The 27,050-nt window shown below is 41.2% G+C and overlaps 3 protein-coding genes across 8 annotated transcripts; 2 read left to right on the forward strand and 1 right to left on the reverse strand.

Annotated features, from left to right (window-relative positions):
* Positions 1 to 25: 25 nt before the first annotated feature.
* Positions 26 to 8,369, forward strand: tbc1d10c (TBC1 domain family, member 10C). The gene is made up of 10 exons (XM_005467597.4): positions 26 to 163; positions 459 to 576; positions 1,827 to 1,926; positions 2,059 to 2,166; positions 2,889 to 2,995; positions 3,278 to 3,392; positions 3,638 to 3,703; positions 3,905 to 4,094; positions 4,297 to 4,454; positions 5,025 to 8,369. Exons 2-10 carry the CDS (start codon positions 464 to 466, stop codon positions 8,250 to 8,252), a joined length of 4,185 nt encoding a protein of 1,394 aa, XP_005467654.1. The 5' UTR covers positions 26 to 163; positions 459 to 463; the 3' UTR covers positions 8,253 to 8,369.
* rad9a (RAD9 checkpoint clamp component A) lies at positions 8,370 to 17,772 on the reverse strand. 2 transcript variants are annotated; one of them, XM_005467606.4, is made up of 12 exons: positions 17,503 to 17,772; positions 17,316 to 17,386; positions 17,107 to 17,180; positions 16,947 to 16,995; positions 14,553 to 14,667; positions 11,841 to 11,940; positions 11,494 to 11,600; positions 11,275 to 11,381; positions 11,020 to 11,084; positions 10,829 to 10,927; positions 9,874 to 10,120; positions 8,370 to 8,799 (listed from the first exon to the last, which is right to left on the reverse strand). In XM_005467606.4, exons 1-12 carry the CDS (start codon positions 17,534 to 17,536, stop codon positions 8,692 to 8,694), a joined length of 1,176 nt encoding a protein of 391 aa, XP_005467663.1. In that variant the 5' UTR covers positions 17,537 to 17,772; the 3' UTR covers positions 8,370 to 8,691. The 2 variants fall into 2 exon arrangements, with proteins under 2 accessions (XP_005467663.1, XP_025767452.1); XM_025911667.1 differs by having other exon boundaries at positions 17,316 to 17,409; positions 17,503 to 17,536.
* zgc:113229 (uncharacterized) lies at positions 17,193 to 26,772 on the forward strand. Of its 5 annotated transcripts, none has more exons than XR_001224332.3 (8): positions 17,193 to 17,393; positions 18,864 to 20,088; positions 20,164 to 20,306; positions 23,821 to 24,259; positions 24,376 to 24,511; positions 24,640 to 24,857; positions 25,121 to 25,421; positions 25,460 to 26,772. XR_001224332.3 is itself a non-coding variant. In XM_025911662.1 (8 exons), the coding sequence occupies exons 3-8, from the start codon at positions 19,279 to 19,281 to the stop codon at positions 25,367 to 25,369; spliced, it is 1,995 nt and encodes a 664-aa protein (XP_025767447.1). In that variant the 5' UTR covers positions 17,193 to 17,393; positions 18,680 to 18,757; positions 18,864 to 19,278; the 3' UTR covers positions 25,370 to 26,772. The 5 variants fall into 5 exon arrangements, 4 of the variants coding, with proteins under 4 accessions (XP_025767447.1, XP_005467662.1, XP_025767449.1 ...); XM_025911662.1 differs by adding an exon at positions 18,680 to 18,757 and having other exon boundaries at positions 25,121 to 26,772; XM_005467605.4 differs by having other exon boundaries at positions 18,864 to 19,132; positions 19,255 to 20,088; positions 25,121 to 26,772.
* Positions 26,773 to 27,050: the final 278 nt, after the last annotated feature.

Consider the following 27,050-nt stretch of genomic DNA (forward strand, 5'->3'; position numbering starts at 1 on the left):
CTGCATTTGTGACGGTGAGAAATGAAGGCGTGGTGAACAAATGAGAGCATATGATAGAGAAAGCAAGAGAGAGAGAGAGGAAGTTTGTCTTCCTCTTCCATCACTGGAGGATCACTTCACCTCTTCAGCAGCCAACTAATCAAACAGGGCGGAAATGTAAAAGGTAGTCACATTTAAATGTATATTTTAAAAGCTTTAACAGCTGTGGTTATATTTATGACTTAAAATCGTGGGCTGGGGGGTTGGTACACTTCTTTACTCTCATTCTCAAAGCTGAGCCAGCAGATTTCATAGATCCTGAGTCAAATAAGAGAGAGAGGGTGAAAACGTGCACGGAGACGTTTGCAGAGTGGGGTTAAGCTGTTTACCATCTTGGATGTTTGAGAGTTTAAACATCTCTGACGCACACATCCTCATCGGTTGCATACTGGATGACGAGCCCATCCTCTTTTCTTTAGCTAAGATGTTGAATTCTTCGAGTCCAGCCCAGAAGAACCTCAGTGAAGAGGACAGCTCTGGATCTGAACCGGAGACAGACCGCTTTGGCTTCATCTTAACCAATGGGTCCACAGCTGGGTGAGCACATCCACCTTGCGCCTTGTGTACTGTTACTGTGCTGTTGGTGATCTGTTCAAAGCCATGGATATGATCTCTAAGTTTTCATTCTCCCATTAAAGAGATTTAAGGACTAAAAGACGTGCAGGGCCACCTTTTCAAGATCACACAGATCAGATCAGAAAGCCCAGGGACTTTTGTAATAGTAAGGTTTGCACCTGCTGTCAGAAGACATAATTTGAAACTAAATATTAAATATTATCAGATAATTTAATGGTTGTTGCTTTGTCTTTGTATGAGCAAAGACAAAGGTTCCAGATGAGTTAGGAGTTTCTAATGTGGGCACACAACACCCCCTGAAGCAGCACACAAAGTAATCTTCTTCCATGACAAGACCAGGAAGTGTTGAAGCAGTGTTTAAATCTGCCGATTTTAAGAGACGGAGCAGCATTTGCACCCCCCACACACAGCCAGGTGAACTAAATGCCATTAATAAACAGTTAAAAGACAAATTGTTAGAGCAGAGATGTTAAGATTGAGAGAAAAAGTCACACAGAGTGAAAGAAAGGAAAATTCAGGCTATACTGGTGTAGTCGAGAATGTGTAAGAATGCAGGTCAATTGGAAACACGTCAAGAAACAAAGAAATCAGGAGGACCCCTGCAAATAACGTGACTTTACGGCAGTTTCATAAGCAGAGCAAAGGGGGAGGAGATGCTTTAGAATGATTTAGCTGAGCGTATCAGTGAAAATGCCAAGTAGTTTCAACCACAGTGGGTCTTCTTCAGGACGGAAACTGCACAAACAGATTGTTTACACTTGATATTCTTTACATATAATCCACAAAAAAAAAAAAATACTGCAAAAAACATAATGACTGAACTGAAAGTGGGTGTGTGTACTTGAAAAATAAAGTGCAATTTTACTTTCACAATCAGCTGACTGCGCGTTTGATAATAGCCCTGGCAGGGGATTGCACACGAAGCGGTGTAAACTAAGCATTAAAACTAACTGAACAAACTGCTACCTGTCATCTTTACTTTCTTCATTGATAACATCCTGACCTGTTGCCATAGAGACTTCACACTGCTAACGTGTGGTTTTCCTGTTTCCTGTCTTGTTTTTCGGAGCACTGTGTGTCTGTAATGACAACACACTAAACAGTGTGCAGCAACAAAGCACTACAAAGGTCTCCAGAATTTATATTGTTCAGCAAACAGGTGAAACGTGTCAAAATACTTACCTGGTGATTCATGTGCTGTGCTGTGTCAGGAGTTTGGGCCCGCCACCTGAACTGGTCAGGCAGAGGGAGGCCAAGTGGATAAAGATCATTGACCAATGGGATCGCATCTTGTCGAAGAAGAGCAGTAAGGTGCGTCCCGTCAAAGATGCCCGAAAATAAACCCTGGCACCAAATGATGGACGATGGGCCTTTTACATGACAGACATTGTGACACATCAGGAAAAAGCACAGTAACCGTTTGTTTTCTGGGTATCTCATCAGGTCAAAGTGCAGTGTCAGAAAGGAATCCCTGCCTCGCTCAGAGCCAAGTGCTGGCCTCTGCTGTGCGGAGCTGCCAACAGGATGAAACAGCATGAAAACCTCTACGAGGCAAGAGAAACAAACACTCTCACTGGGATGGTTTAAGAAAGTGCAAGAGTCCAGCTGCAAAGACTTTATGTAAAAGATGGATATAGCCACCATGTTGTCTCTCGTTGGATTTTGTGTGGTTTACTATTTGGCCGGCAACATGTTAAGTTTTTTGTGTTTGTTTGTGTTTTTTAATCAAACTTCACGAGTGATTGATGGATCTAAGTGAGAAATTTAGGAAACTACATACTCATAGAGCAGCAACATCACAACATCACGTTCCCTAAATCATGCCCTTCTTTATCACTCGTTTAACTATAAATGGGTCTATAATTGTATTTTGCATTAAATACCACTTCGGATTAGCGACTAAGGCTGTAAACCTATTAGGAAATAATTTAATATGACCAAGAGGGTCATTTTCTAATTTTTTCTACACAATCTGACTTTTTTCCCACCAGAGGAGTCTTCCCCTTCTGGCAATAAAACAAAATGCAGGTTTAAGGCATTTCTACATTGCTTTCTGTTAGACCCGGAGGCTATATTGTCCATTGTTTATATACAGTCTATGTCTGATCATCTATATATTCTGTTCTAAGTTGTGGGATCTTGTGATCACAGTTTTCTTATATTTTATTGAGTAAAAGTTAAATTATTTATAATATTGATTAACAGACTAGTTCTTAAAGACTCAAAAGTCTATTGTTTGGTACGTGGTTTTATGTTTTTTGTCTCTGCATCAGACTCTGGATGAGCAGCCAGCTCTGCAGAGTTGGGTGGATGTGATCGAGAGAGATCTGGACCGGCAGTTCCCTTTCCACGAGATGTTCCAGTCCAAAGACGGACACGGGTAGGCGAGGTTTCTGCTATTTGTTTCTGCTGTGAAGCTGAGAGCTGCAGAATAACCATACAGTTTATTTAGTGTTCAGTGTGACTTTCCAATCTTTTCGTAAGTTCCGTGGTTTAGCTTTCACAGTTAAAGGCTTATTCAACAGAACAGCAAACAGTCTCGTCACTTGTCTTTCTTTTTCTTTCTTTCCTTTTCGTTATTAAATGTGTAACTCTTGTCAAAGGTGACTGAAACCTCTGGCTGTGTAAGTGATGATTGTGGTGTGTGTGTGTGTGTCTGCAGGCAGCGTGGTTTGTTCCGGGTGTTGAAAGCTTACACCCAGTATCAGCCAGATGAGGGTTACTGTCAGGCTCAGGGGCCGGTGGCTGCAGTGCTGCTGATGAACATGCCTGCTCAGGTAAAGACCATTAACAGTTTAGCTTCGGTCTGATAAATCAGCTGCAAAGCCATTAGAATAATTAGATTTCAGTGGCGAAACAACCTTTGTTTAAGACACTGATTCTACCTTGCTTGTTTCATCGACCTGTTAAGCTTTTTATTTCAAAGGTATAACAGTATTAATGCAATCCTGAGAATACACTGCTAATTTTTTATAATACAGAGCAGTTATCGGCCTAATTTTCACCTTATGTAACCTGGCAGGAGGCCTTCTGGTGTCTGGTTCAGATCAGTGAGCAATACCTGCCTGGATATTACAGCCCTCTGCTGGTGAGGACATGCACATCTTTTGTTTTTTTACATTTTTTACTTTTCATAACACATATAATCAACACGTAGGTGAGTAGATGTTGATTTCAAGGCTGATTCTTGATAAGTTGTGCTATAAATAGAACCCAAACACAAAGATGAATCATGTGTTGACCCTGAAAGCTGGGCAGCTGTCTGAGCCTACTGTGGTGTGCTGTGTAGGAGGGAGTACTGTTCGATGCGGCCATGCTGACCTGGGTTTTGAAAAAGACGTGTCCAGCTGCACACAAACATCTGCAGAACCACGGAGTGGAGCCCCTCATGTTTGCCACCGACTGGCTGATGTGTCTGTTCACACGTCACCTTCCATTCAACACACTTCTCCGAGTCTGGGACCTCTTCTTCTGCTATGGTAGAGCTGACCTCAGGCTAACACAACCCCTTTAGGACTGGCAGGAATAGCAGCTTATTAAAAGCGATGGCTTTGTCCACTATATATAGAAGTGTTTAAATATCTGCACAATTCTTACATTTTTGGTCACTGCCATCATCTACCTGATATGTAGCATTTTCAGCAGGTCTTCTTCCTCTTTCGCCCTCATCTTTCCTCGTAGGCGTCCGGGTGCTGCTACAGGTTGCAGCGGTGCTGGTGCGCCGGGTGTTGGGTCGAGCTGAACAGAGGAAGCAGTGTCAGGGCCAAATGGAGACTCTGGAGAAGTTGAGGGGTGTTAAGGAGCAGGTCCACGATGAAGATGACGAATTCATAGCAGAGGTAAGATTTTTACACCTGATAGGCTTATAGAGAAGCATCTTGTTCACTACAAATTACCTCAAGATAACAGCTTTCATTTGTAAAGCAACAGAGCAAGTAAATTAAACTAATCATGGCCAAAAATAGTGTGAAAAGATAAAAAGATACACCTCAAAAGCAAAAACCTTTCAAAAAGATGGCTCCAAACCAAAGAGATGAGGCAAATAAAATAAAAAAAACCCAAAGAGTAAATTTAAAACATGTTTCTATCATTTACTTTGTTTTTTTTACAAAATGGCACTATTCTATCAAATAACGCAGATATAAATCTTGGTAAGTTACTAAAACTGCTCAGCCACAAACATCCACTGTGGCATGAACGTGGGAGCTCTGGAGGTGTCCTGTGGTGCTCGGGATTAGTGTGTCAAAATGCTCAATTGGATTATGATCTAAGGAATTTGGAGGTTAGGGGTAACTGTTCTAGGCTCTTTGTGGTGTTCCTCAGGGATCTTTAACAGGTTTTGTGTTGTGGCGGGACACACTGTGTTGTTGGGGTGCAAACTATCTGCAGAGTTTCCCTTCTTGTTTCAGGTGTGCGCTGTGCCACTGTCGGGCAAAGATTTGGAAAAGCAGACGGAGAAGGAGCTGGAAAAGTGGAGGAAAGAAAAACCATCGTCCACGTTTGACCCCAGAGGTCGCTGCCATGGATACCGGAAGGCGTGGGCTAGAGCTCGGCAGCATGAAATTGAGAAGGAGAGGAAAGAGAGAGAGAAAGGGAACCTCTCTGTCCCACTAACTCGCTCAGCCTCCTCTCTCTCACTGTCTCCTTCCCTCCTTCACAAGAAGTGGAGGAAAGCAGGAAAAGGGAACACAGTTGACTCTGAAGGCAGTAACAAAGTAGTGAGGCATCTTTCAATGGGAGGAAGGGAGGACTGGAAAAGCTGGAATGAGTTTGACTTTAAGAAGGTACAAGGAGTCAAAGAGGAGGAGGATGTAGTTTCAGAGGGACAAAAAGAGGGACAAACTGAACAGAAGGAAATTTCACAGACGCCTGACAAGATGCAAGAAACCAAAAATATCCAAACAGAAGAAACAGCAGCAGGAAAAGAAAAGACTGAAAACACGGAAAAAGGAGTTGCTGAAATTGAGGAAAGCAGTGTCAAAGAGACAGAAACAGGTGATGTTAGAGAGACGGAGAAAAGTGTTGTCAGGGAGACGGAGATGAGTGTTGTCACAGAGCCAAGTGATGTCAGAGAGACAGACTCAAGTGATGTAAGGGAGACAGAGACAAATGATGTCAGCAAAACAGAAGCAAGTGTTGTAAGGGAGACAGAGACAAGTGTTGTCAGGGAGACGGAGACAAGTGATGTCAGGGAGACAGACTCAAGTGATGTAAGGGAGACGGGGACAAGTGTTGTCAGGGAGACGGGGACAAGTGTTGTCAGGGAGACGGAGACAAGTGTTGTCAGGGAGACGGAGACAAGTGATGTCAGGGAGACAGAGCCAAGTGATGTAAGAGAGACAGAGACAAATGATGTCAGCAAAACAGAAACAAGTGTTGTCAGAGAGACGGAGACAAGTGATGTCAGGGAGACGGAGACAAGTGATGTAAGAGAGACAGAGCCAAATGATGTCAGCAAAACAGAAACAAGTGATGTCAGGGAGACAGAGACAAGTGATGTCAGGGAGACAGAGACAAGTGATGTCAGGGAGACGGAGACAAGTGATGTCAGGGAGGCAGGGGAATGCAAACTCAGTGATATGGATGAAACCAAGCTGACTGAGATAAATGAAAGCAAAATGCTTTCAGAAGCAAAACAAGAAGAAAAGGTAGCCCCAGATCAGACTGTTGAAAATATTCTTCATCCCACTGATTATACACCTCACTGTGAACAAGAAGAAAAGCTGGACGCAGAGAGCGAATCACAAGTGCTGGAAGAACAAAGTCATAATAGCGAAGACCAGGAAGTAGAGCTCAAAGACACAAATGAAGAGGCAGAGAAACACGTGGTTGCTGTGGAGGAAAACCACAGTGAGACACCGAGAATAGCCGAAGCAGATACAAACACAGAGGATGAGATGCAAATGGGTGTAAACGCAGGTGAGGAGCAGAGGATACAAGCTGACGTGAAATCAGAAGAGAGTGCTGACACTGAAAGTGTGCAACAGGTGGAGATGGACACAGAAGTTACGGAGTCTAAAAGTGAGACAAGTGTGGACACAGACAGAGGTGTTGAAGCTTTAACTGTTGATGATCAGAACAGTGCAGCACAGGCAGAAACGCGACAGGAAAAGGAAGAGCTGAGCAAGGAGACAGAAAAAGGTGCACTTGAAGTAAAATACCACAGTACTGAGTCATTAGTAGAAACAGAAAAGGAAGCAGAGTCCCACACCCAAAGAGACACAGAAAATGAGGTTCTGACACATAATCAGGAAAATTCAGCCACACAGTGCGATATAAAGGTAGAAATTACAGAAGTAGATTCAGAACAACGAGAAGATTCAAAGACAGAAATAGAGCTAGAAGAAGAAATATTAATGCTGTCTTCACCTGAATGCACTCAACAAAAAGAAAGCACTGGTGCAGTAGATGATACAGAGACTAAAGCTGAGATAACAGTAGAAAAAGACACAGTGGAGGCGTCAAATAAGGCAACTGAAGAAATCGTTTTGAATGTACACTTGGAGGCACAGGTTGAAAGTGATTCATGGATCTGTGCTCAAAAAATCACAGAGGAAACACCAACAGAAACTCAGACTTATGAGAAGCCTGCAGACTCTGCAACACCCATGGAAACGGAAGAGTCTTCAGCACCAGTTGATCAGCTCAACCACACCACTGAGCCTGATGAGGAAAGCTCAGTACAAATTAGTTCCTCCGAGACACAAGCACCTGAACAGACAACAAGCCAGGTTACTGTGGGTCCTGAAGACTCAAATCAAAAGGTTCAACAAGTGGAGCCCACGCAGGAGGAAGAAATTACTGAAAAGGTTAAACAAACACCAGCAGGAGAGGACGATGTCTTCATTTCTTCTGAGCCAACAAATGTTCCCCAAGTCCAATGTTCTCAATCTGCAAAAGAGCCCCCGGTACAAACCCCTGAGCGTCGCAGCAGTCGATCATCTGCTGATTTCTGCGTTCGCAAGTCATCCACCTCACGTAGCTCCAGGCTAGCCCGCAGGCTTTCCGAGGATCTCTTCACCACCCCCCAGAAAACTTCAGAAAATCAACCAGAAGCCAAACTCACAGAGTCACAGTGCAATCCTAAAGCTGTGACCTCAAAACAAGCTGCTCCTGATCTGGTGCCGCCTGCAGCAGCAGCAGCAGCAGCAGCAGCAGCAGCCACAGCAACAGCAACAACAGAGGAAGCCCCCACACAGCAGCAGCCACAGCCCGATACCCCTAAACGTTTTGGTCTCTTCCGCAGACTGAGAGGTGAGCAGCACAAAGACAACAAGGCTAAGAAGGCACCCAAAATGCAAGTGCCGAAAATCTTGATTCAAGACTTCAGTGATATGCCAGAGACTGGGAATGTGGCTGAGGAAGAGGCGGGGGACAAACTGAACTCCAAGGAGAGGAGGAGGCGGCGGAGGGAACAAGCAAGAAAGGAGAAGGAAGAGGAGAGGATGAAAAAGAAGAAAGAGAAAGAGCTGGAGAAGGGGAAGGGGAAGGAAAAGGAGAGGAGGAAGCCACAGACGAGAGGGAAAAGTTTTCAGGTGCAAAAAGAGAAAAGTAGCGATGACGCTGCTCATCCTGCAAAGACTGACTCACAGACAATTCAAAGACATTCTGCAGGTTATGCCGAGGCTTATTTTTGACATTACTCAGATTCTGCATCACTGCCTTTCTCTCTTTGAGGAATTCCCTCATCCTAAATATTTCTCATACTTGAACTTTTCGATATGTAAATAAATAATAAATGACGTTTACATACATTGAATAATAAGTTTGCTTTATTCGGTGGGACTTTTTACACTGCACCTTAATTACAAACTGGGCAAATACAAAATAAAAATAAATTGGAATTGCTTCATGTCTAGTTTCACATATTGAGACTTTAGAGGCATTTTTAGTGTACTGGTGGCCTCTGCATATTTAACCAGGTCCAGGTACTACTTGTTCTGGCCAGTAAGGATGAACATTTGTGTTCATTTCTTGATCTTCAAGTACTCCAGGTGTCTTTGTTTAACAGTGCACGCACATGCACCCACTGTCAGTTTAGTCCATGTCTCCTCTAGCCCATCAGCCTGCAGTTATCTAAGTTTCTTCCTCACTGTCGCTGGCCAGCACCTCCTGAGAAGTCATCGGCTGTGTGCTCAACTGAGACGACGGGGGAAGCACCGATCCAAAGAAGAGCGACCGAAACTGTGAGAAAAATCACACACAAGGGAAATATATTACAGACTACAATTTATTGAAATGTTAAGATACCAGTGTTTAAGTAATTTGAGAGGATATACAAACATTCAATCACTTGATTATTTTTTTTATGAAATATCTGCTTAAATGTGCACGCCTTTGTTCCAGAGGTTTCTGTGGTTTGTTCAGAAGCAACTCTGCAAACATAAGGTGTGCTGCCATGTTTTTTTAGAGAGAAGACTGTTTCTTTCTCCTAGCAGCGCTCCAAACAAGCTATTCTTGTTCAGTGTTTTTGTAATCACACCCTCATAAACCTTAACATTTTACATGCTAACTTGAGGCCCGTAGAGTCTGAGAACTGCACGGTCTGACCTTTGGGTGAATTTACCAGGACCTTCACTTCCAGCAACACTGAGAGCTGTCTTGAAGGTTTTCCACTTGTGAATAATCTTCCTCACTGTACAGTGATGGAGTTCGGGTTGACTGGAAATGGTCTTACAACCCTCACCTGATTGATGGGCAGCAACAGCTGTTTCTCTAAGGTTATTGCTCATGTCTTTCCTCCCTGGCACTGCATTGACAAACACCTGAATGCTCCAGACCAGAAAAACAACCAAACCTCTGGTTTTATAAAGGTGACCACACTTGCTGTTAATCAGTTAATCAAGTGGATTTGATTAGCAGCACTTGGCTGCTACTGTATTTATCTTCACACTCAATTTCTGTGGAAGCAGTGAGGATATATTTAGTTACACACACACACACACGCACACACTGCTTTTGCATTTTTGTTAAAAGTAAGACATGTAATTAATGATAATAATTCATGAGTTTTCATTAATCTAAAGTTGTATTTAGCTCATTTTAAGACCTAATAAGAACATGATTTTTTTGTTACAGCCTTTTTTTGTTCTTTTTCACGTGAGGACTGTATGTGGACAGTTGTGATGACTCAGTTTTTAAAGAATCAGCTTCTTTTTGTACGTGCGAGAATATTTTACTTCTGTGTTTTTGATTCACTGAAGTGAATCCACAACCTGTTAACAGACCACCATTTTTCCTGAGAAACCTAAGGCATACCTTTTTATTAGGTAGTCTGTCTAGATCATCCGTTTCTTCTTCTTCTTCTTCTGCCTCCTCGATGCGTATCCTTGCCTTGTGGCTGACTGCTGCAGGCCGTTTTGAACGTGTGTCATCAGCTAATGAAGGCGGGGGTGGACCTGTGTTTGAGGGACCTGGCGCAATACTGGTATCCATGGCGATTAGATAGGAGTCCATGTCATCATTCATGAAGTCATCGGGAGGGGGTGGAGCTGCTGTGTGCGCTCTGAGGGGTGGAGCAGACGGTTTGGAGTGCAAGTCACATAGAAAGATGCCACACAAGATAAAAAAAGCTTTTCTTGCTCCTTTTGACCTTCATGGTGACCATTTTATTTTCTGGACTTGCAAAATAATAATAAATCAACAAGAATAATCAGCTTCAATTTTAGAGCTCAATGTCATAACAATTCAGCCTACGCTATTCTAGTTTTTCACTCCCATAAATATACTGAGTGCATTTATTGTGTGAAGATGCAACTACAAACACCTGTTAACTGTGACATGAGTTCTTCAGATTTAGCCTCTCATCCTCAGAATGACAAGAGGTGAAATCCTGAGGTGAAATAAACACACTTTTTAAAAAGAGTTTATTCAAACTGGTGGACTAAGAACATTTCCGTGTCCGTGAGCATGGTCTAAACTCTTGGGGCATATAATAAAAATCCATTTACTGGAAATGTCGAGTATGAAATGCAAATGGGCTCCTCCAGCATTTCTCTTCATTTACACTCTGATCCACCAGGTGGCGCAGTAGGGTAAATGTTGAGAATTTCCTGCCTGTCACTGAGCTGTTAATAAGCCATTGTGTGAAGGGTAAAGTAGTTTTGTTTTCATTGTCTTTGACGATCAGTACTCTCTAAGTCCTTCCTGTTCACAGGCATGAGAAAAAACCCTCCCAAATCAACAAAAACCAGCACGCCATTGTTGTTTTTACCCTTTGCTGCTATTTTTACGAAGGCTGGGATCATCAGAAAGCGTGGCCAGCACAAAGTTTCCTTCCAGGACACTGTCCGTTACTGAAAGTACCACAGGGCTGTCTCACGAACAGATACAGAAAAAAATTATGTTATTAAAAAGGAAGAAACAAGTAATCAAAAAAAATAATCCACAGGTGGCGATGCTCACCTGCCCGGCTCATCCAAGTACATAGAAACAGGGAGGCCAGTTGATTCTGCAAACACTAGTAAACCCTGAATGAGAGATACTAGTTAGTGACTTTGCAAACTATGCAAGCATTACAAGAACACCACAACATCTTGTAAGTGCTTTCATCTGGTCCCCAAATAACTTCTTTCACACTCTGGTCTGATAACCACCTCTCTCCCCCTCCCAAACTAACTTACGCAACTCTCTTGTGCGTGCCCCATATCGATCTCTCACCCGCAACTCCTTCAGACAAAAAGTCACACTGTTGTGAACTTGGGCAGCAAAATGATCAAACTCGTCTGAAGCCAAACACAGCTCGGTCAGCATGGCTTTGGACGCCTCTGAGAGAGCAGAAAAACAAGGGGACAAAACGCGGCAATGCATGCCATTATTAGATGTCAGTTTCTGGTTCACTACTACGCTGGCTAAACTGTTTCATATCAGTCTTGTCACCTGCTTCTTCCTCCACATGGTTCCTGACCCACATCCGTTCATCACTCACTGACACAGTCACTTCTTCCAGAGATGGAGGAAAATGGATGACTGTGTCTACCAGCAGCCTGAGAACAAGAGAAAACAAATCAAGCTACAGTTACAAAGTTACACCAGCATTAAAATATATTTTACTATTTAAACATATTTATTCATTTAATCAACCAACTGCAATGTAAAAATGTTTTTCCTGGTGTTAAAAAAAGTATATCGCCATCAAGTATAAGGAAATAAAAGATTAAAAGCAGGTGGGAGACTGCCATTGTTTTGATTTGCAAAATAAACAATGAAGAAAGATTTTTACAGACCTGGGCTGGGCTTTGAATACATTGGCATAGCTGTCCTTATCAAACACTGCCTGCAGGCTCTCGCTGTCCTGGAAAGACAGGTTATGTGTCTTCAGTAGGCCTGCAAAGAAAAATCACAGCAAGTTTGTGAGCGAACAGAAAACAATGAGATGAATGCACGATGGCCTTCATTAAATACAAAATATGTGAATGTAAACAAGATGTAAAAGTACAATGTAACGACTTATTTATATAGGTTATTAAAAGAGTTGCTTTACAGGCAAAAGATAAAATAAAAGGATGCAAAACATTATTTATAAACTGATGTGAAATCAGAATTTATTGATTCAAAGTGTCACAAAAATCAGATATGTAGTAATGTGTAAAAGTCTAATTTTTTAAGTGCTCTTGACCAAAGTTCTCCGGGCCTTCTGAAGGTCTTCTGGCTTCTTCTTCATTCATTTTCAGTCCAATGCTTGCACCTGAGCATTTTCCCATCTGTGTATTTTAACAGATAATTTAGCTAATAACCCATTTTAAATTGGATCTTTAGGCACTTTGTTATTAGCTGTTATTAGGCTGTAACAGATTCCCATTTCTTTAGTTGAATCTATGAAAAATGCCAAAGGTAACAGTTTGAGAGGCATAAAATAGCATTTCTGCACCATGAAAGTGATTCCCAAAGAGCCAAAGTATACACAGTGGATGAACAGTCATGGCTTAAGACATGGAAAGAACAGGAAAGAAAATCCAGCAAAGACCTCATACAGGACCTGAGAGATGTATCTGGCCCTAAATCTGATCCATCTACTGTTCACTGAAGTCACATAAGCAAAAAATGTGGCTGTCAAGCAGCCATTTAAAGGAAGAGAAATTGGGAGAAATTAGACAATAACTGTGACAGCTGCATCAGGTCTTATGAACTAATGACTCTAAATTTGGTCCAAATAATCATCATTATATACAGAGGAGGTACAGCAGTGAGTGTCTACAGCCATGTATAAAATACAGTGGAGACTGTCATGGTTTGGGGCTGCTTGAAACATAATATTTTTCTCTAATGGTTATAATTTTTATTCATGAATTCTAAATTCAGACAAAACTGTGGTTAATGTACTCAGCCCAAAAAATCAGAGACAGATTCTTACTCTGGATGGCATTACCTTGGCCTCCAGTAACACTGTGAGGAATCTTGAAGTCATTTTTGACCAGGATATGTCCTTCAATGCACATATTAAACAAATATCTAGCACTGCTTTCTTCCATTTGTGGAATATCTCCAAAGTTAGAAACATCCTGTCTCAGAGAGATGCTGAAAAACTAGTTCATGCATTTATTACTTCTAAGCTGGACTACTGTAATTCGTTATTATCAGGATGGCCTAAAAACTCCCTGAAAAGCCTTCGGCTGATCCAAAATGCTGTGGAAAAAGTGCTGTCAGGAACTAGAAAGAGAGAGCACATTTCTCTTATACTGGTTTCTCTTCGTTGGCTCCCTGTTAAATCCAGAATCAAATTTAAAATCCTGCTCCTCAAATACAAGGTCTTGAATAATCAGGCCCCATCTTATCTTAATGACCTTATAGTGCCATATCACCCCAATAGAGCTTGCTGCTCTCAGACTGCAGGCTTACTTTTAGGCCCCTCTTCTGTGGACCCAGGTTCTGTTTTCTCTTTATTATTGTAGAGTCTTTATCTTACCATATAAAGCGCCTTGAGGCAACTGTTGTTATGATTTGCTGCTATATAATTAACATTGAATTGAATTATGAACCCAAAAAAGTATCATCAGATTTTTATCCACCTCTCAATATCAACTAAAAAATGTCTGATTGGCAATGGCTTCATTTTTCAGCAAGGTAATAATCCCAAACACACTGCCAAAGCTGTTAAAGCATACTTGGATAGAAAAACACACTCTCAGTCGTGGATTGGCCTCTCCAGAGTTCGGACCTCAATGCTATTAAAGCAGTGTGGGACCATCTTGACGGAAAACGGAACAAAAGGCAGCAAACATCCAAATAAGACCTTTGAATGAAGCCTGGAGAACTATTCCTGAAGACTACTTAAAGACACAACAAGAAAGCTGCCTAAGGGTTCAGACTGTGTTGAAGAATAAAGATGCTTATAGCAAATACTGACTTTCTAACTTGTTACAATTATACAGTTTTTGCCTGATATACTGTATTTCCATGTATGTTTGCATGTTTCAATAAATCCCTGCACCTATTTCCTATTTTATTAGCAAAATATAAAGAAATGAGGAGTGACTCAAGAGTTTAGCACAGTACTGTATAGTTTAATAAATACATGTAAAAGCCATAGGAAAAAGGGTAGTTTTTCATTTAAAATAGCTACAGTTGAGGCACCTCTAAGTTTCAAAGAGATTATAGAAGTTTTGTTTTAGCTCTGTGCAGCAGTGACTTGCAGGCCTGACAGACTACATTTTACTCAGTCAACTTATCTCTAATATATTTGGGTTCTGCAGTATCTGGTGGACTATTAGAGTGTAAGTACAGACTTATAAATGATAACTACTTGTATTATAAATACAGAATTATAAAGACTTATATTTATCTGTAAGTCAATGCAAGGATGTAAGAACTGGATGTGTTCCCTCATCTCTGGGTTTGACACCAGCACCATTTTACATGCCTGAATGAGTTGTAAGCCTTCTTAAATCATCTATGGAAAACACTTTAAATGATCTGATAATGAAGTGAATCACTGATACCGTGCTTGCAGTGCAGGGTGAAGGTGAGACGGTCCTTCTGTTTGTCGAGATCAATGTGACACTTTTCCACTGTCTTCTCCAAAGTTGTCAGAGATCTGAACACAGACTGTACACTCTGAAACACAGGGGGGAAATAATGCTTATCAATACGCAATGACACACTCTGGTAGCAATCAATGCGAATAAACATTTTAGTGACACTCAAATGATATCTAAATCAATATGTTTGCCGTTTCTGAAAAGTGACACACAATCCAGTCTCTGATATAACTGCTAAGTACAACTGTTAATACGAGGAAGCTGTGAGGTTTTTGCAAAACTTGAACACAGATAACCACAACCGAAGGGTGGTAACACGACAGGAAAGGAGGCATTTGAAGCTGTCAGCAGATACAAGACTACACTCTCAATCCTAAGAATAAGATCTGCTATTCCTAACTGTAGTTACATCAGGGAGGCCCAAGTACGGCCATCATGCAGTTAATTTGAAAAACAGCAACAACGAAAAAAAAAACAAGGAACAGAAAAAATCATTATAAGAAAGTGTGATGTTTATCTTTAGTATGTTTAAAATCAAAGTAATCAAGAAACTATCAGCCACATTTCCCTAACATAGCAAACCGAGACTGAAAATGAATGTAAACCAGTGAGAAAAGGAGAAGAAAAATATATAGAGAGTAAGTTAAAATTGACATTTTTCACATTTTGGTAGTGGTCACATGAATGCAAACCTGACCAAACTATTAGACAAAAATCAGACTGGCAGCTGTAGTTTCAGTACATCTTTTGTGATCGAGTGGTTGAACTTTTTGTGATGGGACTTTGGGGTTTATTGCAAGGTCAATGTAGTTATTTAAAATTAACTGTGAGCTTAAAAAGAATTAAAACTAGACTAGAAAACAAAAGAAAAGTAACTGAAGTGATACTTATCACAACCTGCCTGAGGGGCCTTTGGTAAGCATGCTTAGTGAGATCCGTGACAGTCAAGTGACTGACTCTATGCAATCCCGAGATAAACTAAGTACCGTCTTACTGCTAGGTGCTTGTAATCAAATTCAAAATGTGAGTAGTTTGCATGTCTGGAGCATTCAGGTGTGTGTTAACACAATCCCAAGGATGGAACGTCAGCAGTGATCTTAAAGAAGCCATTGTTGATGCAAAGCAGTCTGACAGTGGTTATAAACCGAATTCCAAATAATTTGAACACAGTGGGGACGATTAATTACAAGTGGAAAACATTCAAGACAGCTGTCAATCCTTCCAGGTGTGGACGTCCCTGCAAACTCACACCAGTGACAGACTGTGCAGTGAACAGAGAAACTGCAAAAAAAAAAAAAAAAAAAAAAAAAAAAAAAATCCAAGAGCTACATTTCAGACTCTACAGGCCTTAGTTAGCAGTTAAATGTCAAAGTTCACGAGAGTACAATTAGAAAAAGACTGAACAAGTTTGGCTTGTTTGGAAGGGTTGCCAGCAGAAAGCCTCTCTTGGCTGTAAAAGAATATGGCAGCACATCTTCGGCTTGCAACTGAAGAAACCACAAGACCTCTGTTTGGTGAAAACCAAACACAGCATATCAGCACAAACACCTCATACCAACTGTCAGGTATGATGGGGAGAAGGTGATGATTTGAGCCTGTTTTGCAGCCACAGGACACTGACACCTTCCACTCATTGAGTTGACCATGAACTCCTCTGTTTACCAAAGTATTCCAGACTGAAATGTGAGGACATCGGTCTGACAGTCAAAACTTGTCCCAAACAGCATCATGCAGGAGGACATGAATCCCAAGTACCACAGCAAATCTACAACTGAATGGCTGAAAAAGAAAATAATTAAGCTCTAGACCTGACCCCAACTGAACTGCTGAGGTGGGACCTTAAGAGAACTGTGCATAAATGAATGTCCGCAAACTGTGATGCACTGAAGCAACACTGTAAAGAACAGTAGGCCAAAACTCCACCACAAAGATTTGAGACACTGGTAAAGTCAAACAGAAAACGATTACTTTGAAACAATGTAAGAGACTCATAAACTTCAAGTGATTGCTCCTATAGGTGGTTCTACAAGCTACTGAATCATGGGGTGTACTTAGTTTTTCACAGTTCTAACTGTAAGTAACAAAGACCTGAGAAAGCTAGTTTTCACAAGATTGTAACTGGAACTTAAATACCTTCACAAAGTTGCATATCTGTAGTAAAAGCTAATCTGAACTTGTGAAAAACACACCTCTGGCATATCCTAAATGTTCCTAAAGAAAAGAACGCTATAATAACTTTGGGTGTTATGTCATCATGAAAGTTTGGGAACCACATTATCTACTCAAATGTAATCAATGTCACACCCAGACTGTATAACGCCTTGAAAAACAGAAGCTTATCTAATTCTCTCACACCTTTATTGCCATCTTGCAGCGGAAGTTATCCCCACTAGTAGTGGAGTACCTGCACAGAAAAACAGAGGTATAAAAGGCAGATTAAAGTTAGCTCATATACACGCTTTCTTTTTCTCTCACACAGAGATGCCATTTATAAACACAGGCATGTATTCTGCACCTGCTGAAGAAGAGTGGTGCGAACAGGAAGCAAGCATAAGCCGACCGAGAGGAGTTCACAGACCGCAGGGCCAGCTACGAGAGAGAGAGAGAGAGACCAACAAATCAACTTTTTTCATTGACGCAAAGTGTGCACCCACAGGAAGCAACAAGCCTATCTGCATTGTAGGAGGAAGTGATGGTGTGCAAGTCAGTGTCAGAACAGCTCACCCCATCTTCCTGAGGCTCAACATACAGCTCATCGCCGATCCTGGACAGAGAATGGACGGCTTTGGCCAGTACTGGACGGTACAGACACACCCACCAACACACGCACAAGATAATTATTAGCGACAACTAATTAATGATACATATTCTAGCTAGAGACTGTGTTTAATATGCAGGAAATGTCTGCTACCTTTCACGTTTCCTCCCGTTACGATACAGTGCATCTCTGCAAACTCACTTTTCCGCTAAGTTAGCACATTTGGCTAAAAGTTAGCCAAAACGAGCGGCTAAGCATCACCGAGAAGTACACAAGACGGAGTTTTAATCGTTTCCACACCGAGAGCAAATCTTCCTACCGAAAGCATACTCCGTTTATTTCCAGTCTAAGTTTATTTTTCTCGGTTAAGCAGTGTCTCTTTCATCGATGTCAGCGTTGTTTACGCCGCCATTACCCGCTTACAAAGTGCGGACCAATCAGATACACGGCAACTTAAAGGGGGCGTGAGTTTGACAGTGCACATGCGCACTTAGTTTCCAAGTGAACATTCTGCCACTTGTCTTTTTTTCACTGCATCTTCGTGGCTGGTTATTTGTGATCGTCCCGGTTAGAAATATATAAAGATGGCGTGACGAAAAAACAAAAAATAAGGTATTAATGTAGTGGATAAAGAAGTATATTATTACTAATTGTTATATAAACTTTAGTTAATGATCAGCAACATGATTATTATTAAATAAGTTCATGTCAGAATAGGAAAGTAACTTTTCAAGTACTGTAGTGTACCTAGTTAATCTTATAGTCTAAACCTTCAGTCAGAAAGAAGGCAGTACAATTACTGTAATGACAAATGGTTTAAAATGCATTTTAGTAGGCTGAAATGTAGTTAGAACAGTTAAGAGTTTATCAGGGCAGCAGCATCTTGTAATGACTTGCAGTGGGGAACAATATAGCTGGTGGCTAACAAACCTATAAGAAATATTGCATGGTGTTCTCCAAGCTGAAGTACACTGCATGTTTGGAGAATCTACTACTTTATTTCAACAACAGTAGCAAAGAACTCTGTGACAGCATTTTTCACAGAATTGGTATAAAATGGGTTACTGCAAAGCTCAGTGCAGACATTTTCCTATATCTTTAATTTGGCAGGCGCATACATAGCGGCCGCTCTTAAAGAACGCCCTATAATTATCAGTTACGGGTCACAGAGGGTGTGTGTGCACTTGTGTGAGCAAGCGTGCCAAGTAGAGAAATGAGAAGGAAGGGAGGGCAAAATACAAAGATGGGCAGAAAGACACACAGTGGGAGAGAGTTAGAGTCAGCAAACAATTATCTCACCTCACTGGTCTTTCTTGTTGGTCTGCTTCAGTTTGTAAGATCTGAGGAACGCAGCCGTGCACAGTCTCCCCTCCCATTACCAGTGATATAAGTGGCTGCTGGAGAAGAGGTGTGACTACAACACCCGTAGTGTAATGGAACTATGGGTATTTAGTAAAAGCGAGAGACTTTTGAAAATTGGGAAAACAACAAAAGCTTATATCTCTTTGATGCAGAACAAGAGAAGAAGACTTCTGCTGCTCTTCTTGAGGATCGAGGATTAGTGGAGGCAGCATAAGAAGCAGCAGTTTACACAGAGAAGAAGAAGAAGAAGGATTTCTACCTCTGGACGGTTAAGTGGAAGAGGTGGATCTTTCTTCATATTTGCTATGAAGCAACTACATTGTCATGGAAAGGGATTGGATTATTCAGAAAGGCGAAAGCAGCCATAACAGGTGTCTTTCTAACAAGAACTGGACCAAAGAGTGATATCTTCTACACAAAGGTATTTTTCCTCTTGTCATGCTGGTTGTAAAGCGACGAATTATATTACTTGCGTAGAGTCCGTCCTTGTTTATCCGGTTTCACTGTGGTGTTGACACGTGTTTCTGCGACTCCTGGATTTAGAGGACTTAGAGGTTGTGTTCCTAGATGTCTCAGTCACCTAATCCAGCAGACTCCCACGCCCTGCTGCAGTCCATGCTGCAGAAACTGAGGCTGCAGTCGGAAAGAGAGGGCCAGGGGCACCGGCACACACTTGGACCAGAAAACAGCAGCCCAGGTACTAATGGTATCCCTTCGAATAAGGTCAGGAGCCCTGCTGCAGACAGCAACTTTAGCTTCAAATTTGGTCAACTACAGCAGCCCGGTCATGGAGGTGGGGTGGACAGGGGTTTTATTTCCTTCCCCTCCCAGAAAGACAACAGTGATGGTGACACTGGTGATAGCAGGGTTATGGGACAGGCGACACAGCCTGCGATCACCCCAACAGTAACAGGGCAGCTGTTTCCTACCACATCACTTAAGGATGCTTCCTTTGAGAGGACTGATACTGAGAAGTGGAGTTTTGGCAATTCTGCAATGAAAAGAAGCATGCCTCCTAACGCACATGCTGCCCAAAGCATGGGAGTGAATGAGAACCAGGAGCAGGGCTTTAAACCTAAGGCCTACCTGTGGGCCGTGAAAAACACAGACCCTTTCGCAGGAGGTCAAGACAATGAAGCGTTAAACGTAGGAAATGGAGGATTTGGAGCGATGGCAGAAAACAAAGATTCGCAGGTTGCCACAGACAGTCAAAAAACAACAAACAGCAGCGTGAGGAGGAAACAGAGATCATCTGAGAATAAAACCAGAAGGTGGACGCAGAGGCTCAAGGATCGATGGAAGGACAGACAAGGAAAAAAGGGAAAAGAAGAAGAAGGAGGAAGCATAGGAGACCAGAAGAGTGAGGAGGGACCTGAGGTGAGTAGTGTGTTTTGTCATATAATCATCAAAAAGAAATCTTGAAGTGACACTGCAACTTGTTTTTTCACGCAGATTTCACACCCAAACCAGGTTACAGAAAGCCTCATCAATGCATCAAATAAGGATGAAAGGACCCTCCATTCACTGGACACCAGTGGAGCCAGTAAAATGCTTCCTGCACGCACACAGGACGCCACTAACGACAGCCACATCAGGTAACAGGCACACAAATGATGCTAAATTGCACAAATACATCCAGACCTGCACTCTAGCAGCATGGCACAAACTGAAAGCCGTACAGGTTTTTTTGGCTTTATTTACTTTGAAACGTCAGCAGTAAGATATGCAAAGTATTTGAGATGTTTCCAGCCATCGGACATCTTTACTTTTGATGTGCGTCTGTGGTCTGATGTGCCAAACACACCCTGTCACTGACAGCATGTCATTACAAACTTTCATGTGTACGATGAGATTTTTTTATAACCTGCTATAAAAGGAAACAGATGTACATAGTTTCTGTGCAAGTAACTCATAAAGAACGATTCTCTCATTAGAACTTAACACAAAAGATGGAAAGATACTCACATCCCAAAGCCAAGTTTGTTTCCTTTTTTGTTTTTCCTACCAGAGACATAAATTATTAAAAACTCCCATATATGTAGCTTTAATTTTGAAGGATTTGTAATTTCATAAAACAGGTAGACTTAGCTGGCTGGATCTTGAGGAAGATTGAGGAACACTACAAAAACATAATCAAGTGATCTAGATGTGGTGCAAAACTGGTCTGTAGTATATTTAATGTACAGGAAATGCCACCTGAGCTCTACTTGCTGGAAATGAGAGCATGAAAAGTAGGTCGTAGAGAATATGAAATAGCTTAGAAATTGTAAAAGTGCGAATTTGACCAATGACAAAAGATAAGAACAAGCCTTAAAGCTATATAAAAACATACCGATACTTGACTGGTGGTGTCTCAGGGGGTAAAAACAAATAACAACAGGCAACAAACAAAAACCAGGTTTTATAAAATTTGCTCTGGTCAGCATTTCAGTTGTATTGAGTTAACTTGTAAGCTTAGTTGGCCCATGAAGGCCCATGTAAACTAATCTAAACTACTGCCACAGTGTGTGTCATTGATGTGTTTTATGTATATTGATACATTTCTAGGGAAACAGTGGAGTTCTGTGGCGCAGTGGACTAAACAGTAATACTTGCTAATAGAATTTAGTCAAACATAATCGAACTGGCAAAGACTCCAATTCGGCCCACTGAATGTCTTTGGAAAATGTGAAGGAGGGCATACATTTTTGACTTTTAACTGTATTTTCATAAACTTTACAGCTTGTTCTAGTGATAAAGACCTTTCCCACAATCATTCATAATACAATAATGAAGTAACAGATAAACACAAGTTCCTGTTCTTTTACTATCTACTATAGACATGTCTGGTTTTTGCGAGAAGACCACAGTAAGGTAAACAAATAAAATAGGACATTTTCTGTGTATTGACAAAAGCTTTCTCCAGGACAGCCTGGACAATGAGCAAACAGAACTTTAATAATTTAATCTGCTGAGAGATTTCTTTCATTAAGTACAGCAGCATTTCTTATTATGCTGTAAAGCTGAGACATATTGTTAAAACTGCACTTCTTTTTTCCTATATTGAGATCTCTGAGGCATTAAATGTACTCTTACACAAAGTGGTCTGCATGTGGCCCATTATGTAAAATCAGTTTGATATCTCTGCTCTATAATATAAAGTTAGGTCCATAAGTTGTTGGACAATGACAGTTTTTGTAGTTTTGTTCCTGCACACTGGGGTTTTACAAAAATTTTGCATTAGCTGTTTAGAAATTTCAGGGGATCAGAAGTAATTGGTTGTACTAAGATAATTTTAAATCTAAATACAATTTTCAGTACTTGGATTAAAGTAATTTGCAGTCAGTGACTCAGCCGTTAGACTCCTGAACACTCAGTGACTGGACTGACACATATGCAGTGTCTCACATTCATACACACACACACACACACACACACACACACACACACACACACACACACACACACACACACACACACACACACACACACACACACACACACACACAGACACCCCTACAGACACCAAGTTATTTTTGCACAATACTCAGCATTTTGCACATTTCTATTGCACTGTGTTGTGTCTATATCGTTGTGTTTAGTGTTGCACTGTCTTGTCTTGTTTATTTTTTTGCACATTGCACTTTTACGTAGTCTAGTCCTGTGTTTGTCTGTTATATGTCATATGTAGCACCAGGGTCTCGGAGGAATGCTGTCTCATTTCACTTTGTACTGTACCACTGTACATGGTCGAAATGACAATAAAAGCCACTTGACTTGACTGGACTTGACTTAAAATGCTGTGTTTCCTCCCTTGCGATGCTCTGCCTGACCTTTACCGTAGTCCCCTACAGTTGTTTGTGGGTCTCTCTGGTTTCAGTTTAGTTTTTGGTAACTGAAAAGCATCCTCTGTTAGGCTCAGGTGACTGAAATGGCCATCGAAGAATATCCGTTTCTTTGCCTTGAGAAACTCTTGGGTTGCTTTTGGAGTATAATTGTAGTCTCCATTTGCACCATGAAACACTGTCCTGATCAGTTTTGGAGCATTTGGTTGAATCGGAGCAGAGAGTAGAGCCCTGCACACTTCACAATTTATCCTGCTGCTTCTTTTAGCAGTCATATCACTAATAAAGACCAGTGACCCAGCTCCAGCTGTACATGCCTATACTGTAACACTGCCTCCACCATGTTTGACAGATGACGTGGTACGCTCATGAGGATCATGAGATGTTTCTGTCCTCCTCCACATTTTTATCTTTCTATCATTACAGTTCAAAGTCCAAAGAATTTTTCAGAACCACATGTTTTCTGGCAAAAGTCTAATTTGGGCTTCTTGCTCTTGAGTGTAATCAGTAGTTTGCACCTTGTTGTAAACCCTCTGTTTCTATTCACGAAGGCGTCTCTTGATTGTAGTCTTTGATAATGATACACCTACCTCCTCGAGAAACCTCTTGAGTGAGTTGAGTGAAGTTGTTTTTGTTAACCATGGAAATAATTCTGTCATCATTCACTTCAGTTGTCTCCTGTGGGCCTTCAGGCATTTCGGTGTTGCTGAGCAGGCCGCTGTATTCATTCTTCATAAGAATGAACCAGATTGTTGATTTGGACACTCCTGAAGTTTTTGCTGTCTCTCTCAGAGGTTTATTTTGTTTTTTCAGCCACAGACATCTCTTTGGGACTCATATTTAAAAATACAGTGAAAAGTTATTAAATGCAATTTTAACACTTTGAATCAACTTGAGATATTATGCTTTCTTCACTTGTCATGAAATAACAAGGGAGCAGGCCTCTACTGCTTGTCAGTCAGTTGTCTCATTCATTTTGAACCTCTGTGCATAAAAATGACTAATTCCTAAAGGCTTAATTCATTTTTTTCTAATAACCTGTTGATTGTTTGTTTAAAATCAACCGTGGTGGTGTACAGAGGCAAAACCTCAAAAATATTCTCTTTGTCCAAAAAGTTATGGAGCTAACTGTATTCAAGGGCCTGTAATAACATCACACCTCCTCTGAGTGAACTCTGAAATGTTATTTTGGGTTATTTTGAGTAAAAATCTCTTTGTGCTGCTGGTAGTGATATGATTTGGATACTGAATTTTTGAGTTTACAGAAGATTTTGTCCTGTTTCAGACCTGCCAGTGACTTTGAATTGGGCCTCGGGTCATTCAGCCTGCTGGAAGAGATCACTAAGGGTCAAGAGTGGGCCAAGTTCCTCAGTCCCAGCCTTTCATCCTCATCAACCAATCAGAGACCATTAGAGGACCCAATGAGCCAACCCCAAAACCAACTAAATCCTCACAGTAGCACTCAGTCAAATGGGATTTTGAACCAATTTGGCAGTGCAGGCAACCAGTGGAGCTTCAGGAGCACAGAGCCATCACTGGCCACAGACTTCAGCATGGCGCAAACATTGCCTAATGCTTTCCCAGCTGCAAGTACGGACATTTCGGGTGGAAAACTACATCAGACTACACCTTCAGAACCAATGGAAGATGGTCACAACTACCCACATATGCAGTCTGGAGCGAGCAGACTGGAACAGCAAATAAGACCTCCATCATTTGTAGTGGTAAGATATTCATAAACAAAAAATATCTCATGTTCATCCAGTTAATATAAAAAAGAATAGCTATATTATCAATATGACAACTTTGTGATTCTCCCATTCTCTGTTGTCCTTTGCAGAGTGTAGGAAATCCGCTTAACAAGGCGCTGAAGAGCCGAGTCACCCTCAACAGAAAGAGACAGCATCAGTCAGCTGACAGGAGAGACGACAGGCTTCAAGCCGACAAAATAAGCGATGGAGAACAGACAGACAGAGGTCAGAACAGCTTAATACTCTGACCAGCAGCAACATTAATAATCAGTTATGAATAAAGAGTTTTTATTGTTTGAGCCATTTAATTTGGCAGCTGCTCAGGAAATCAAGCTGTCTCTTTTGTTTTACAGAAGGGGACATGTCTTCATTGAATCCTACGAGCAGCCAGATGATGGTTGAAACAGGAGAGTCAGAGCACGAGAACGTAATACCCTTATACACCCTAAACGCTCATTCAGCCTCTCTCTCCCCAACTGCTTTTAATCCTTTGGCTCGAGCGCCCCATGGTGTCCTCAAATACCCCGCATCCCAGGAGTCAGAGTCCTCAATGGAGATAGTGAATAAAAGGGTAAGATAGTGTGTATCGCAGTGCCTCCTTGTGGTTGGAAATTTTAAAATGTCAACATCCACAAAGTTTCTCAAATCAGTAATAACTCACATGTTAATTGCACGAAGGATTTAAATAAGCTACTTTTTTTGTTTTTTGTACACACAAAAATAAAATTAATGGAATGATTTGAAAAACTTGAGGAAATCATTCAGTCTCTGTAATATTTAATCAGATGCTAATTTCGCTGTAACTTTTTTGTGTTTCGGGCTTTCCCGGTTCAGAGGCGAGTGGAGGAGAACCGCCGGGTTCGTTTTGCGGAGGAAGTGGTGGCCATAGAATCTCCAGACATGGATCTGGACGCTTCAGACTTGGAGGATGACTCAGCAGCTACAGATGAGGAGTCGGTGACAGAGCAGGAGTGTGAAGTGCATCCGGTAGCGGCAGGGGAGGAGGCACCTGCCCGGCGGACTACCCTCCCTGCTTGGATACTGGCTCTGAAGAGGAAGAACACAAACAAGAAGCGCAGATAGTGACTGTAAAACCGCACAGCGTGCTGCATTCATTCTCACGGACTTTGCGTTCTATAAATTAAAGGAATAAACTTAAGGGGATACAGTTTGTCTCAAGAGCAGGTTGCTCTGCTTTGAAAATGCTTTTTTGAATGTGACAGTATTTCAAAAAGTCAAAAAGTGACCAGTAGTAGGCCTGGTGTGGATACGTAATCACTTTTTCCCTCATTTATTTTCTGAAATGTTTTGATTTTAAGATGCAATAAGGAAAATAAATACTATATCGGGATATATATATATATATATATATATATATATTTATATTTATATTTTCTGCAGTGCACACAGAAAGCTTTATAAGTGGATGTTTTTGTCTTTCTTTTTCTTATTGTTCCTGCTTTATTAAGCAAAGTTTGAGCAGAAGTTAAAGACTTTTCCAGTTGCACTAGTGATCCAAACTGAGGACTGTGCTGCAGTAACCCAGAAGCTGAATGTGCTGAAAGCGTTTTGTTGATTCAGATCTTCCTCCTTGTGCTCCTTCAGTCTTACACATGACAGCAGTCTGCTATCTACGTCACTCACTTACTGTACACCCCATCCCACCCCACAGTCCATATCCTGTCTCAGGGTAATGGCTCCCAGTCCAGCCATCATCGAGAATAACCCCAAAGGAGGAAAGATGTCTGAGCTAGAGTGGTCAGCGGTTTCTGATCAGCTGCTCCTCTCTATTCAATACCGCCATTTGATTTTGTAGAAATGGAGACAAGCACCTGAGCATTGAGTTCACTTATTCTAGTGAGAAAGCATCGACTTTGTATAAAAGATGAACGTAGCCACTAGTTTTTAAGCCTTATTTAAACAGCACAATCCTGTCCTGTTTAAACCCTGAGCCAGGGGTGGAGCTGACCGAGGAACTAAGGACACTGCACGCTCATATGGTAGCACACTGTCAATCAAAAGGTAGCTCCTCCATAGATCGAACCCCGCTTTTTCTACATGTGATCACTGTTTATGAAATGAACATCATTCTGTCTTGAATAAGACTTAAAACTAGCAGCTGTGACCATAAAATCGTCAGGAGAATGTGAGAAGTAGGTTTGTTTTTCACAGGTTGCTTTTTAAACAGTTCGTTTTCACAGCCAGAAACTGCTTTTATCTTTTATATACTGTGTATACAGAGTGAATCATCATCTCACGTGAACCTCTGTGAATTTTTTTAACAGCTGAAGCCATTTTATTTCTTTTTAGATGTATCAACATGAGAGGCTGTGCAGCATTGAGACAAAAAATAAAGCATCAGAGCTTCAGTTTTGGAAAGTTTAGTTATCTGTATTCTTTGGTTGGGTTAGACGAGAATTTCAGTGCCACTTTGTTATTTGTGCCTTTTATTTTTTTTACAGAATAAACAAATAAATTATATACAGTCATGTGAAAAAAGAAAGTGCATTTTTCAATTTTAAGGTTTTACATATCAGGGCATAATGGTAAATCATCTGGTCAACAGTAGGTTCTAAAATTAGGTAAATACAAGCTGAAATGAAGAACAGAGATGACATATACTGTGACATTATTTATTTAAGGGGAGAGGTTTTGGCAGTTTGCTGGTCTGGAGCCTTAAGGTGAGTATTAACATGATGCTAAGGATGAAACACATCATCTGTCTATTAATTTAGGAAGGTTCATCAGGCCCTTTCCAAACTGT

This window comes from Oreochromis niloticus, linkage group LG2 (genome assembly GCF_001858045.2).
Source record: "Oreochromis niloticus isolate F11D_XX linkage group LG2, O_niloticus_UMD_NMBU, whole genome shotgun sequence".
In the NCBI taxonomy this organism is placed as follows: domain Eukaryota; kingdom Metazoa; phylum Chordata; class Actinopteri; order Cichliformes; family Cichlidae; genus Oreochromis; species Oreochromis niloticus.

Bases quoted from the DNA above. Each gene is read 5' to 3' on its own strand.
- tbc1d10c (XM_005467597.4), top strand. From the start codon at position 464: ATGTTGAATTCTTCGAGTCCAGCCCAGAAGAACCTCAGTGAAGAGGAC. The intron at 1,927-2,058 runs GTGCGTCCCGTC...GTATCTCATCAG, and splicing joins TGTCGAAGAAGAGCAGTAAG to GTCAAAGTGCAGTGTCAGAA. The intron at 4,095-4,296 runs GTAGAGCTGACC...CTTTCCTCGTAG, and splicing joins GGACCTCTTCTTCTGCTATG to GCGTCCGGGTGCTGCTACAG.
- rad9a (XM_005467606.4), bottom strand. From the start codon at position 17,536: ATGCACTGTATCGTAACGGGAGGAAACGTGAAAG. The intron at 11,601-11,840 runs GTCTGTAAAAAT...TCTTGTTCTCAG, and splicing joins GTATTCAAAGCCCAGCCCAG to GCTGCTGGTAGACACAGTCA. The intron at 11,085-11,274 runs GTGAGAGATCGA...TCTCTCATTCAG, and splicing joins TTTGTCTGAAGGAGTTGCGG to GGTTTACTAGTGTTTGCAGA.
- zgc:113229 (XM_025911662.1), top strand. From the start codon at position 19,279: ATGTCTCAGTCACCTAATCCAGCAGACTCCCACGCCCTGCTGCAGTCC. The intron at 20,089-20,163 runs GTGAGTAGTGTG...TTTTTCACGCAG, and splicing joins AGAGTGAGGAGGGACCTGAG to ATTTCACACCCAAACCAGGT. The intron at 20,307-23,820 runs GTAACAGGCACA...GTCCTGTTTCAG, and splicing joins ACTAACGACAGCCACATCAG to ACCTGCCAGTGACTTTGAAT.